General features: G+C 53.0%; 1 protein-coding gene across 1 annotated transcript; it reads left to right on the forward strand.

Moving 5' to 3' along the window:
• The first annotated feature begins 2,824 nt into the window (after positions 1-2,824).
• BCL2L11 (BCL2 like 11) lies at positions 2,825-13,202 on the forward strand. The gene is made up of 3 exons (XM_066316637.1): positions 2,825-3,197; positions 7,659-7,771; positions 10,083-13,202. The coding sequence occupies exons 1-3, from the start codon at positions 2,840-2,842 to the stop codon at positions 10,170-10,172; spliced, it is 561 nt and encodes a 186-aa protein (XP_066172734.1). The 5' UTR covers positions 2,825-2,839; the 3' UTR covers positions 10,173-13,202.
• The last annotated feature ends 310 nt before the right edge of the window (positions 13,203-13,512 follow it).

Genomic DNA, 13,512 nt, shown 5'->3' on the forward strand with positions numbered 1-13,512 from the left:
TGCAATTCCTGGCCAAATCTCTTAATTATAGCTTTGAAGGCATCACCAAGGATCAAGTGTAAGGTTGTTGAAAGCTGCAGCCCACCTCAGTAGTAAGTCAGGTACACGCTAATGGAGCAGCAGTCGTGGTCCCCCTCCTTGGGGTCATCCATGGCGATGTCACCTGCCCTGTTAGGAACGATATAAATATACATTAACAGGTCCTAAATTCACTAGTGGCAGCAGGGAATCCAAATGCCACCCCCTGCCCAGACCCAGGGACCACTCAGGTGGATAATGGGACCATTCTTGTTGCTGGATTCATCACCACATCACTGTTGCTGCTGTGGATGTGTGGTGAGTAGTGACATCCCCCAGAGAGGGTTTGGGGGTTTCTTGAACTAAAATATGCATCTATTTAACAAAACCCACCTGTTCTTACATCTGCCTAACCTTTGCTGTTCAAGCACCCCCCACGCTGATGACAAAGGTTTGATTTTGGGCTGGTGTTTGAAATCAGGAGCACGGTAAAGGTCAGGCTCCAAGCCTGGCTCAGACAAAGCCTCGTGCTTGAGGCTCGAACCTGATTTTATCTGGCACCACGAGTGAAGTAACATTTATCATGATGGTTGGAGGAGAAGGAGAATAAGGTGTCATGTTTTTCCATTGGTGCTTTGTTCAGGTCAGAATGGGTTTGGTGAGCACCTGCTGCGTGGGGAGGAGGGTTTGGGGGTGGTTTTCCCTGGGGTTTTCATGGCACTGTGAGGAGTCCCATCTCCCTTGCTCCAACCTCCTCCCTGCCCACTTCCCAGTGGCTGGGCCAACCTGCTGAGATTGGGCTGGGTTCCATATTCTGGGAGCTCTCTCTCAACAGAAGTGGTTCTGGTGATAGCACAGGGATGGGATAGGAGATGCCACTGCTGGAGTGCTGCAGCAGCATGGGATCCCCACCATCCTCCTCCATCCCTCTCCTTTCTCCCTCCTCATCTCCACGTGGGACATGGGAAAGCTTCCTGCAAGGGGATTCTGGTGCGTGCGTAGGAGGACTGGGATGAGGCATGTTAGCACTGAATGCAAACAGCATTCCCAGGGAGCTGGGGATGGATGCTGCTAGGGCCTGAGGCAGGTCCTACTCCCCCTCTCTATCTGTGCCCACAGTGCCAAAAATGAAGGACCTTTGGGATCAGCTTTGGTGCAAATTCCTCTGAGATAGCTCACGACAAGAGCAATGAGGATAACGTCGAAACAGATTTGTTCCAGGAGGCTGGAGCCATGATTCACTGTGGGAAAATGCATTTGGGTGCCTGTCCTGGCTCTCCAAAAACCCAAGGGCAGGAGGAGAAAGGCCAGCTCAAGGTTGGGTGTTGGAAAGGCCAGGCTCTTCCCCATCCCCTTTCTGCTCACATGAGCTGCCCACACAGAAACCAAAACGAACCAGGAGGAGAAAATAGACTCAACATCTGCTGGCTGGTCCCAAGTCCTGACATCATTGGTGCCTTCTGAGTGTCCCCCTCGCTCTGCTCCACCATCACAGGCTATTCTGCAGGCCCCAGCCAAAGGGAAAAGCCTCGGGCAGCTCCTGGCTCCAAGGGAAGTGGGGCCTCATGGAGCCCCACGAGCTCTGTGCTGTGGGCATTGCTGCTGGAGGGCTGAGAAAAGAGGAACAAGCCTGATTTTCAGGCCTGCTTCTCCATCGCTTTTCTTGTGTGGAAAAATGATGGCCAGACCTTTGAGCCCTTCCCTTCTGCTGCTGGTCCCTGTTTTCAAATTTTTCCCTCATGTGTCTTCCTAACGAATTCATCTAATTATTTTGCCCATTCAAACACCCGCAGGCACGTTTCCTTCCCCTCCCACTGCAATAGTGTGAAGGGGGTGGGAACAGAGCCGGAGCAGCCAGGGATGCTCCAGCAGTGGGTGAGACCATCCCTGCCTCAGGTGGGAGACTGGCGTGGGATGGGGGGACCTGTGGCTACCGGAATCTGCTCCAGCAGCAGCACTCAGCCCCCGTGGGGGATGGACCAGGTCCTTCCTCTCCATAGGGCTTCTTCCACCCCATGGTCCTACCTCTCCATGGTCCCTCTTCCTCTCCGCTGTCTTCCTTCCATTCTACGGACCTTCCTCTCCACAACTGTGTTTCTCCACAGGCTGGACGTGTTGCTGCTGCCCGAGGGATGCGCCAGTGCTGGGTGTGTGCGCACACGCGTGTGCAAGGGGTGCAGCATGGGCGGCTGTGGGCTTCAGAGGGCGCCCTGCGGCGGCGTGTGTGTGTAAATTGCGTGTGAAGAGCACGCAGGTGGGTGTAAGGGGCGTGTACACACGGGGGCACAACACGGCGTGCCTGGGACGCTGCGCAGGTAAGGGAGCACCCACAACACACGGAGTGGGTGAACTCCGCAGGGTGCGGGGTGAGAAGGGTACGGGTACCAATACCCAGCGCTTCGCGCCGTGTTTGCGCGGGGGGCGTGTGTGTGTGTGCGTGCAAGTGCGGGGCCGCGCCGCGCCCGGCGTTTATCGGCCGGGGCCGCGTCCCCGCGGCGCAGAGCGGCGGCTGCCCGCGGGCGGGGCCGGGGCGGGCCCGGGGCGGGCCGAGGCCGGGGCGGCGCCGGGGCTTTGGAGGCCGGGGCCGTAAACACGAGGCGGAGCCGCGGCGGGGCCGCTCCCGCGCACAGCCGAGCGCAGCCGCGGCCGGGGCCGCTCCAGCGGCGGCGCACCGTGAGCGGGGCCGGGGGCGCGGGGCGGGGGCCCGGGGCCGGGGCGAGGGCGCGCTCGGCAGAACAATGGGGCGGGCGGGCGGGGCGGGCCGGGTCGGCCCCGGCGGGCTCGGCCGCTCACCGCGCTCCGCTCCCCGCAGGCAGCCCCGATGGCCAAGCAGCCCCCCGAGGTGAAGGCGCGACGCGACGGCGAGGGCGGGCGGCTGCCGGCGGCGGAGGGGCCGGGCCCGGGCTCGCAGCTGCGCCCCGGCGCTCCCGCCGCCCTGCCCGGGGCCGGCCCGGTGTCCGCGGCCGCCGCGCCGCGGGGCCCGCCCGCCAGCCCCGGCCCCTTCGCCACCCGCTCGCCGCTCTTCATCTTCGTGCGGAGGTCGCCGCTGCTGCCGCGCTCCTCCAGCGGCTACTTCTCGTTCGACGCCGAGCGCAGCCCCGCGCCCCTGGGCTGCGATAAGGCCACGCAGACCCCCAGCCCGCCCTGCCAGGCTCTCAGCCACTGCCTCAGCGCCATGGGTAAGCTCTGGGGCGCGGCTCCCCGTCCTCCTCCTGGCCTCCCCTCCCCGCCGGGCTCGGCTTCCTCGCCTCCCCCTCCTCACCTGGGGTGGCTTTCCCCCAGAAGTGTAGAAAACGGGAGTTTTCGTAGGGATGTGTGAAAGCGAAGTGCTGGGGGCGTTATGTAGAGGGCGAATACACAGCGCAAGAGTAGGAGGTTGAAAGTGCAGGAGTGGTTTTCCCACCCTTCACCTGGCTTGGCTTTCCTCAAAACCGTGGAAAACGCGTGGATTCTTGCGGGGGTGTGTGAAGCGCCGGGGGTTTGTGTACAGGTGTGTAAGGCTGCGAGCACAAAGCACCGGGGCGCTCTTGGTGCATCGGGGGTCCTGCTCTTTGCCCCGGCTTCCCTTGGACTGATGGAAAACGCAGGTAGCCACGCGAGGTACCTGCGGCAGCACCTCCCGCATCCCACCCTGTGGATTTTGGGAGCAGCCGAGGCGGGCTCTGGGATTTGTGGAAGCTGGCCGGGCCCGCCGAGCAAACACAGGGCCGGGGAACTCCCGCGCGTCCAGCGCCGGGCTTTTTATTACTATGATGTTTATTCTTTTCCGGACTCGGTCAGTCGCTGCCAGGGGAGGAGGGGACGGAGTTGTTGAGTCCAGCTTCCTACTCGGGGCTCGCTCGTCCGAGGCTGTTTTGCCAGGCGAGTGGCTCCTGGCTCGTGTGTCGCTGCGGGCTCTCATCGCTCGCTGCCGGAGGTGCTGGGGTCATGCATCCCGAAATCCCGCCGGGAAGCGGCCCGGAGGCGGGCGGGGGCGTGTTTACGAGTGGCTTTGCCAGGTGAAGCCTCTCCAGCCGGGAAAACCTGCCCGCGGGAGCCGCCTGTGTCCGGCATTCCCCTCTCCCGATGAATTAATTGCCTCGAATTGGAGGAAACCTTTGAACTTCCACCTTTTAGCTTCTACCAGGGCACGGTGGGAGCGAGGCATGGGGATAACAAACTTTCTGGGATCTAAACACAATCTTTTTTTGGTTGGTGATGTTTTTATTCCCTCCTGGCTCTGGGCTGTGGTTCTGGCTGCGGAGGCCTGGCTGTAATGTGCCCTTAGGAAAGTTTTTGTGATATTATTGCAGTAATTACAGCTTAATTCAAGTTTCACAACCTCACCCTGGCACGGCCAGGCGGGGATGCTCCCGGAATTCCTTGCCGGAAGAGCCGAGGCTTCTGTTTCTTTTATCTGGGAAGAAATTTAAGTTTTCCCTGGTTGTTTTTTTGTTTTGTTTGGTTTTTTTTTTTCCCTGCCTTCTCATCAGCTGTTTTATTGGAGCCTTTGGTCTGTGAGTGTTGCTGGGGGCATCATCCTAAACAACTATAAGTAAATGGAAAATCCTCAGTGCTTTTTAACCAGGACTCCTGGGTACTCCTGAATGGATTAAGCTGGGAACATGGAGCTACCAGAGCTGTTTTATCCCCATCCAGGCCTGCAGCTTCCAGGCTGCGACTTCCCATGCAGCTCTCTTTGGGAAATACCCATGGCTTTGCCCTGCATGCCTCCTCCTCAATCCCTGTGCCTTGACAGTGTCCAACTGGATGCATGCCATGAAGCTTTCCACATGGAAGTGGTTCAGTCCCTCAGGAAGGAAGCGAAGGGGGTATTTTTGTTGTGCTTTTACCCACTGGTTTTATTTGTCCTGAGCAGAGGTTGCAAGGTGGAGAGCTTCTCTAGGAAGCATAAGCAAGAATAATAATAATAATTATTATTGCTAAAATAAACAGGAGTTTCCTGTAAGCAGGAGCGATGGATGCTCCTGGCCTCTCCCATGGGCAGTGGGGAACTGTTCCAAGCCTGCTCCAGCGTGGCAAACTCATGCTCTGCCTCAAAAGTCCCTCTCTGAATCTCGCAAAACCTCCCCCAAACGTTTAGATGAAGGCAAATAAAGGTGGAGGCACCCCTCGGGAATGCCTTGCGTTGTGTAAGGAAGAGGTGTTGGTGTGGAGGTTTCGGGAAGTGATGCTTGGGGCTGTGCTGCCTTTCTGATAGTTCAGGCATCCAGCTGCCTCCAAAACTAGTTTTTTTTTTTGGAAATGAGACAAAAGCAGTGAGTGGATGCTGTGGGATGGAAGGGAACAAGGGTTGCAGCGCCAGCCGGGCATATCCAGGAAGATGCTTTAGGGGGTGGGAAGGAGAGGAGCAAGGGAAGGTTGGTTTGGTTGTGCCGGAGGAAGAGGCTTGATCCTGCTTTTGAGGGAAGAGGTTGGCAGGGATGGGGAATTCCCAGCTGGAAGAGTAAATCACCAGAGACAAACTCACCGTTTGTGGAGGGGTTGGCTAACTCTGTGTGTGGTATTTCCATGGGAAGAGGTTCCTTTCCTTCCATCAGATTTTCAGTCTGAAGGCACGTGTTTGTTTGCACGTGGGTTTTGGGAACGTGGCTGGAGCAGGTGCTCTGGAAAAGAGTTTTCCCAGTGCTGGTTCGATCCCGGTGTGTATTCCTATGAGAGAAGCAGCATAAACCTCCTGTTGCTCTCAAAGGAGATTCTCCATGTGCAAATAATTGCATTCAAGGGGGAAACCTTGAGCTGGGAATCTGGTGGCGACGGCCTGATGCTCTTGTTTTGGAATTGCTGCCGAGATTTTCTCTCAGCTCTCCAAGATTTCCTTCGGAGAGGGGGTTGGATACCTAACCCAGGAGCCGAAGTTGCAATTTGGGGTTGGTTTGTTTGCCCTTCCGAGCCGGAACTGCAGCAATTCCATGCTGGAGCATCCCACTGGCTGGAGCTAGACGCGGCATCCCGGCGGTGCGGGTGACCCCGGTTGTCCCCGTGCCCGGGGCAGCCGTGTCACCCTCAGTGACGTGCGCTGGCTCCCGCTATGACTGTGTCCCCCCGCCCCCGAAAGCGCCTGTGACTGGTTTGGGGACCAGTTATGACTGGCCCCTTTCGCCGCCGCCGCTCGGCAGCGCCTCAGAAAGTCCTTTCTGAAAACCTCAGCCCGATTTCGCTCTCAGCCACCGAGCCCAGCCCCAGTCTCTCGGGCGGAGGAGCCGCGATGTGGCCGCGATGCCGGGGCGGGATGAAGGATGGCGAAGAGAGGAAGGATGGAGCAGGAGCAGCGCGGCTCCCTCGCGTGGTTTTCCTCACGTCCCCGGCGCTCCTCGCTTCTTCCTGCCCCGGCTCGCCGCGTGTTTTTGTTTCCCCGGCTGGGCCGGCCCCGCTGACGGCGGCGGTGGGGTTTGGGAAGGTCGCTCCGCCCCGGCCGAATCCCGTTTGGCTCCGCAGAGGAGCCGGGGCGGAGGGAAGGAGGAGGACGGCGAGCGTGGTTCATTCAGCGGCGAGAGGAGAAGCGCTCGGGGCGGGCGGCGGGCGCCGCTCCTGCGCTACTACAGCGTGAAAACAAAACACATCCTCCGGCCAAGCAGCGCTGCCTTGGCTCGGAAATGCATTTTCCAGTCAGGTTGGAGCCAGGCTTTTATTTAATTTTTTATGATTTTTATTTTTTTTTTTTAACTTTAACTGCCCTACTAATCCTTTGAATATTTGGAAGATTGGAAGCTATTCCTGTTCCCTTGTGATTCCTCTGAACTGTCACGCCAAAACACTGCTTTGTTTTGTGCAGTAATTTTTTTTGTTTGTTTGTTTGTTTTTGGTTGTGTGGGGTTAATTTTTTTATTTTTTTTTTTAGTTTGTTGGGGGTTGGTTGTTTGTTTTAACATTCCGTAAGGCTGCAATTCCTGCTTGAATCCTGAACCCTAAGGAAGGGGGATGAGGTGCTGCTGGTACCATACATGATCCTGCCTTCCTTTTTTTTTCCCTGGCTATTTGGAGGATTTATCACATGTTTAATAACTTTTTAAGATGGAGGCCTAAATAATTATGAATCCTGCAGAATAATAAATACATTAACTCTTTTTTTTTTCTCTTTTATGCCAGCACTTGGATTTGCTGGAAATGTGGTTTCCCCTCACACAAATCCAACTGCGGCTTTCTCCACCCTATGACAAACCCATTGGTTTTCCTTGTTGGGCATTTGAGGATGATTTGGGGAAGAAACATGAGAATTGGATGAAAATATCCAGGCAGAGGGTTTTTAAGGTTAGAGGAGGAGTTGCTGCTGAAGGAAAAAAGGGGGAAGAGGAGGTTTGGTGAAGGAAGGAAACTGGAGCATGGCATCTTGGCTTTTATCCCTGTCTAAGAAGGACCAAAGCTTGGAGATTCTCCCACAGAAAGCCTACAATAAATAAATAAAAGCCCAGTAGTAGTAATAATAATACAGAAATAAAAAAGAATAAAAGTCTGTTCATTGTATGCGGTGAGTCTCCACACGCACCCCTAGGATTTAAGAGCGTTAAATATAATAGTAAAAAAAAAATAGGAATCAGATGGCAAGAGTTGATGGGTTACTACAGAGTTTTATGTAATAAATTCAAATACAGTTAGTTCTTGTTCTTGGGTTTCCAACTCTCCTGTTTCATCCCACGCAGCTTCCCGGTGGCACTCCCAGTCTCCAGCCGAAGAGGTGCAGCCCGAAATCTGGATCGCACAGGAGCTGCGGCGCATCGGGGACGAGTTCAATGCCTCCTATTGTCCACGCAGGGTAACTTTCTCCTCTTCACTTTCCATTTCTCTCAAAGGGAAAGGCTGAATCATTTCTGGAAACTCTCTCTGCGGTGAGCGTTTCCTTCACTCAGTCGGAGAAAAGGCTGCGCGGGTGGGGGGTGGCCTGGACCAGGCAAATCAGCAGCGGCGGCCTCAAATCAATGAAAAATAACCTTTAAATCGATTCAAAATAACCTTGAAATAGGGGCTGGAAGCTTTAGGGCATCAAGTTTGCCCAAGGGTTTTGGGTCAGAGGTGTTGGGTTGGGCCTGGACCTGATGGTGATAAAGAAACTTTTTAAAAGGAAGAGGCAGGGAAACTGAGGGTTTTGGGGGATGCACTGCCCCAGCACCATTGCTTTTAGGGAAGCATTCAGTGGGATTCCCAGCGCAGCTCCCAAATCCCGGCTGCCGCAAAGAAGAGACTCAGTCCCAAAACTTACTTCTCTTGCAAAGACTGTTTTGAAAGAGTTTTTATAAGCCCATGAACTCGCTCACCTTGGGGTGTTGCAACCCAAATCGATGCAGCGGTGCCACAGAAAAGCCCAAGGCAGCCCAGCCCAGGGAGTGAAGCAAGAGGAGCTCGCCGGTGTCTCGGCTGCCGAGTGTTCCCGACAGCTGCGTGTCCCTGCTTGTGGATTCTGCTCCATCCACTCGGGCTTGGCTAGGGGAAGAGGAGCCAGGAGCAGTATTGGTGATGGAATGCTGGATCCTTAGCCATCCTCTTTGGCTCCAAATAGCTCCCGCAGTGCTTCCTCACTGCTCCCAAGGCTGGCTTTCCTGGCAAAACGGGGAATCAAGCTGCCATGGATCCTGCTTTTTCCACATCATGTCCGCCTGCTTCACTTTTCCCAAATGCCCTGGCATTCGTGACCTGTAACAAAATAGTGATAAGCTGATATCCCGAATCCTCCAAAAGGCGAATTTTCCAACCTCCCCCATCCATGCTGATCCCTTGTGATGCAAAGTGGTTGCATTTTGGGATGAAAGGATATCTTTCCAATGGAAGGAAGAAGGGATCAGGCTGTCCAGAAAGCTGGAGGCACCTGGTAGCAGCAGGCAGATCCAGATGAGCTGGAAGAAACGCACAGTGCCATGGAATATCCTGAGCTGGAAGATCCACAAGGGTCATCCAAGTCCAAACTCCTTGCCCTGCCAGCCCCAGCAATCTCACCCTGTGCCTGAGAGCATTGTCCACATATTCCTTGAACTCAGGTAGCCTTGGGACTGTGACCATTCCTTGGGGGAGCCTGTTCAGTGCTGGACCACCCTCATCCCATCTCCTCCCTGCCTCCCAGAGCAGTGCCTTAAATTTGGAGCATTTTGTAAGGAGCAGGAATGTCCTTCCAGCATTATCTCAGCTTCTTTGGTGCTGGAAATCTCTGGGCACATCATGCTGCTCCTGGCAACACTGTGGTGGATAAAGGGGTGATTTTAATGGAAATGGGAGTGTTTCTCAGGCAGCAGCAGGGTGAGGTGCAGGGAGCATCCCCCAGGTTTGCATGAGGCTGTTCCCAGTACTGTGGCTTCAATTCCAACTTGGGGCTGGCCCGGGGCAAGGAGTGGAATTCAGAGGACAAGTCCTGCCTGCTCAGGTGACATGAGCAGGGGACATCATACGTGACCCTAAAAACACTTAGTACCTGGTGCAGTCAGCATGTGACAAATTCTCACTCCCTGCACCAAAACTGGGGAGCTTTCAGAGCATGGAAGCCATTGTTTAATTATCATCACTGAGGCACTTTGTGGAAAGGTTCCTTTTCCTTCTGGAAGCTTTCTGGCTGCTCCTGAGCTGTCTCAGCTCTGGAGGGGAAGGTGGAAAGGCTGGTGCCTGCTAGCCCCGCCCGGCTCTGGGGTTTGCCCTTTCAGCCCGAGGTTAGAAATGGGGAACTGCCGCCATGCCAGAGCCACACTCACCGGGCAGGTCGGGGCTGTCAGACGGGTCCCGGCGCCTTCCCTGTCACCTTCCCCGGGGGTGTGGCCTCCCCCTCCCACCGCCGTTTTCTTGGACAAGACACCAGGAAATCGGGCAGTTCGTCATCCAGCCACTCCTTGTCCCAACGAGGCTTGTGGGCTGTTCCTGGAAGGGACATCTCTTGACCATCACAAGCCCCAGGCTTTGCTGGCTGCAAAGTGTTAAACACTTCACTTTGTGCCTCTGGAATATTTTCCGCGTGTTTATATAGCATGGGGGGGGGCTTCGTGCTGGGAATTAAAGTCACAGCTTTGTTTGTTGTTGGGTTTTTTTTTGTGTTTGGTTTGTATTTGTTTTGGTTTTGTTTTTTTTTTTTTTTTCTCCCTCTCTTTCAGGGTTTCTTGGATCACCAGGTGGGAAACCCCCAGGTTGTCATCCTGCGCCTGTTGCGTTACATCATCCGCCTCATCTGGAGGTTCCAGTGAACACCGGGTGCATCCCGAGCCACCAGGACTGAATTCCTCGCTGGGAAAGCCCAGGAAGGATGGACACATGGATGGATGTGGGGCTCCCACCCTGCCTCTTCCCCAGGACATGTGGCAGGATGAGGGTGGACATCCCATTCTGACTGCGGCATTTTATGGCAGAGTGGTGTTTACTCAGTGTTCCTCTCCACTCTTTTTATTCTTTTTTTTTTTTTTTTTGCCTTTTTTTTATTCCCAAAAGAGTCTCAGCAGAAATGTGGAATAATGTTTTGTCATCGTTTCTGGAATCCTGTGGGATGAGCCCCGCAGCAGGAAAGAGGGAAACCTGAGCCAGCTGATGGGCAGAGCAGCCGGAGTTTGCTTTGCAGAGGCTCTGATTCCTCCTCTCTCCCCTTTGCCTTCAGGGTGTTTGCCCCCCAAAAAGGCTGGAAAAAGGCCAGAGGGATTTAATCAGCACTTCTTTTGCCTGTAAATACCTAATGCTGCCCCAAATCCAATTTCATTTGCATCATGCAAATCAGCCTATTTCCTGCTGACCAATTTTTTGGGGGTTTTGATATTTCTATTTTTTTTTGATCCACTCTGAATTCCAAGACTTCGCTGTCGAACTCCAGGGTCCAAACCATCACAACCAACCAACCAAACCCCAAGCCACCAGGTTGCCTTTTTTAAAAGAAATTCTTTCTATAAAACATGTGAAAACACTTCTGTATTGTCTGCTATCAGATGTGGGGGACTGAGTATTCCAGCAATAAACCATTCTGGAGGCAGGGAGCAGCTCCCGGAATGCCACACCCAGAGGCGACGGCAGCAGGACCTGCTGTGAGTTGTGGCTGTCAAAAGAGGTTTCCAAGATTGTGTTTTCCTGGGATCCTCTCAGTGTTTGGACAGGAATGAGCACGTGGATGCCGATGGAAGGATGCTAGCCCGACACGGATCCATCCAGGACATTCCAAGGGGATCTGACTGCTCTGTGTCCTCCCAGAGAACTTCCCAGATGCTCTATGTCCCAGGGCCTTTCCCCTTTGCCTCTGGAGCCATGGATCTGCAGCTGTTCCTGTTGTCTCCCAGCAGATGTTTTTGGGGGATCGGCTGCTCCGGCCATCCCGTATCTATGCACAAACATCCCCCTTCCCTCAGGCTGGTGTAGGTGCTCCCCAAAAGCCACGGGGTTGTTTCTGGTATCACCAGCACCACAGGAAAAGAAAAGAAGGAAAACCCTATCCCAGGCCCCCCCCCCTTGGAGCAGTTCTTCCCACAGGGAGAAGCTGCTGAGTGCCATGGATGACAATTAGTGTTAATTAATGTTGGACAGACCCCAGTGGGACCTCTCTGCATGGCTGTGCCTGGCAGATTGGAGCAGGCCCTCCCCTCCTGTTCCTGGAGAACCAGAGGAAGTTTTAACCTCAATTGCCAATTTTATTCCCCTTTTTTCCTTGGAAGTGCAAGGTGAGCAGCAGTGGCAGGAGCAGGGAATGTTTTGGGAAGGGCATTTTGGAGCCCTTTATGGGGGGAACCTTTGCACTGGTGGAGAGCAAGCAGTTCAAATAACAAGGGAGCTTGGCCAGGGCAGATCCTGCTCCTCATCCCTTGGGATTTGCCTCTGGCGCTGGCTCACCATGCCTGTGCTGCCCCAGCCAGCCCTACTGTAGGCTGCCACCAGGGATTTCCCATGGAATTCCACTGGTAAAATTAAAATTAAATGGATAAAACTCGGCAGCAGAGGAGAAAGAAACCGAGTGAGATTTTTTTCTTCTCCTGCTTGAGTTCCATCGTTGCTGGTGGACGAAATGGTGCTTTGGGATCTCCCAACCTTTGGCATCTGGAATGTGTCCCTTGGAGTACACCAAAGAATCACCAAAGAGCACTTTACCCCATCCTCCCATGGAGACAAAAACCAGATTCATTTTAAGGAGAAAAAAAAAAAAAATTCAAGGTATTGGCAAAGTCTCCCAGGGCCTTCTCCACAGGAGGAGTTCCCAGACAAAAATCATAGGAAAAGAAACCCTCAAAAAGCAGGATTCCTGTGGCATTGTGAGGTTTAGTGGGAAAAAGCCCCCCAAAAAGCCTCAAAACAGAAGAATGATATAAAATAGGGATTTATGCTCCTCTCAGCCACGTTGGCTGCCTGCTCTGGGTTGTGTTTAAGCTTAGCCTGTGCTCTGTGTTGCACCAAAAGGATGAAGAGTTTTCCATAGAAACCACATTGATCCTGTTCTTGCTTCTTTTCCACCAAACTGTAAATACCCAAATATTTATTAGAGTAGAGCACCGTATTATTTTCATCATCTGAGCCAAATATCTGTGTGCAATGTACTCCCTCTCCTTTCTCTCCTGTAAGTTTTGTACAGCTTAGAAATACTTTTAAAAAAACTAAAAAAAAAAAATATATTAAAAAAATCCTGCTTTTTTTTCCTACACTTTTTTAGAGTTGAATTGGTAAATACTGTAGGTCCTTTTTTTTTTTTTTTTCAGCGTAATTAATGCACTCTACTGTTTAATGCTGTAACTTGTAGAAATGTTGTGTATTTATTTCCTGCTTATTTAAGTTCCTGTGAAGATTTGGTTTCCTCCCTGACAGAAGTGTTGGATCCCCTTCCAAAGCCATCATGGTATGGATAACAAGATTTTTATCTTCTTTTTTTTTCCTCCAAGTGCCTAAGTCCCCACTTCCCAGGAGTGATTTAGGCACATCAAGGACTTCAGCATTAGTGAAATTCAGTGGGAATTTGGCTCCTCCACCCCGCTGGGATTGCTTCAGCCAGGTTTTCCTGGAGCAGCCATCCCGTGGGATCACGTGAATCACTAAATCGTGTCGCAGGACCCAGCATATGTAGCATTTTGACTGCAATTTCCCTGCCTTCCTTGTGTTTTGCACTGATGAATTTTGGACAGGGTAATTGCCACTTTACTTGTGCAATACTGCTGTAAATAATTGCAAGAGCCTTGTTTTTTGGGGGTTGTTTTTTGGTTTTGTTATTAAGAATCTTTTATGTTCTTAATATGAGTTTTATATGAATAAAAACTTTCCAACTATTTGTCCCAAGTGCTGGTTCTTTTGTGGGGATTGAGGTTCTCCTGAGAAGATACTTGTTGCTCTGTCACCAGTTTTCCCTATTTTTCACCTGTTCTCCCTCCAGACCTGGTGTCTTTCTCTCCATTTTGGTGTCCTGGCGCTCCAAGATGCTTCAGGGCACCCAAAATGCAGCTGTTGAATGAATTTGCTTTGTCAGGTGGTGCCTTGAGTGTTCCCAACCCTGAAAACTCCTCCTTCTGGGAGTTATTTGGGGATTCCTTGGAATTTTTTTGCTTTTCCTCACATGATGTGGTTGTGGGCTCA

Source organism: Sylvia atricapilla, chromosome 3, assembly GCF_009819655.1.
Source record: "Sylvia atricapilla isolate bSylAtr1 chromosome 3, bSylAtr1.pri, whole genome shotgun sequence".
Lineage (NCBI taxonomy): Eukaryota > Metazoa > Chordata > Aves > Passeriformes > Sylviidae > Sylvia > Sylvia atricapilla.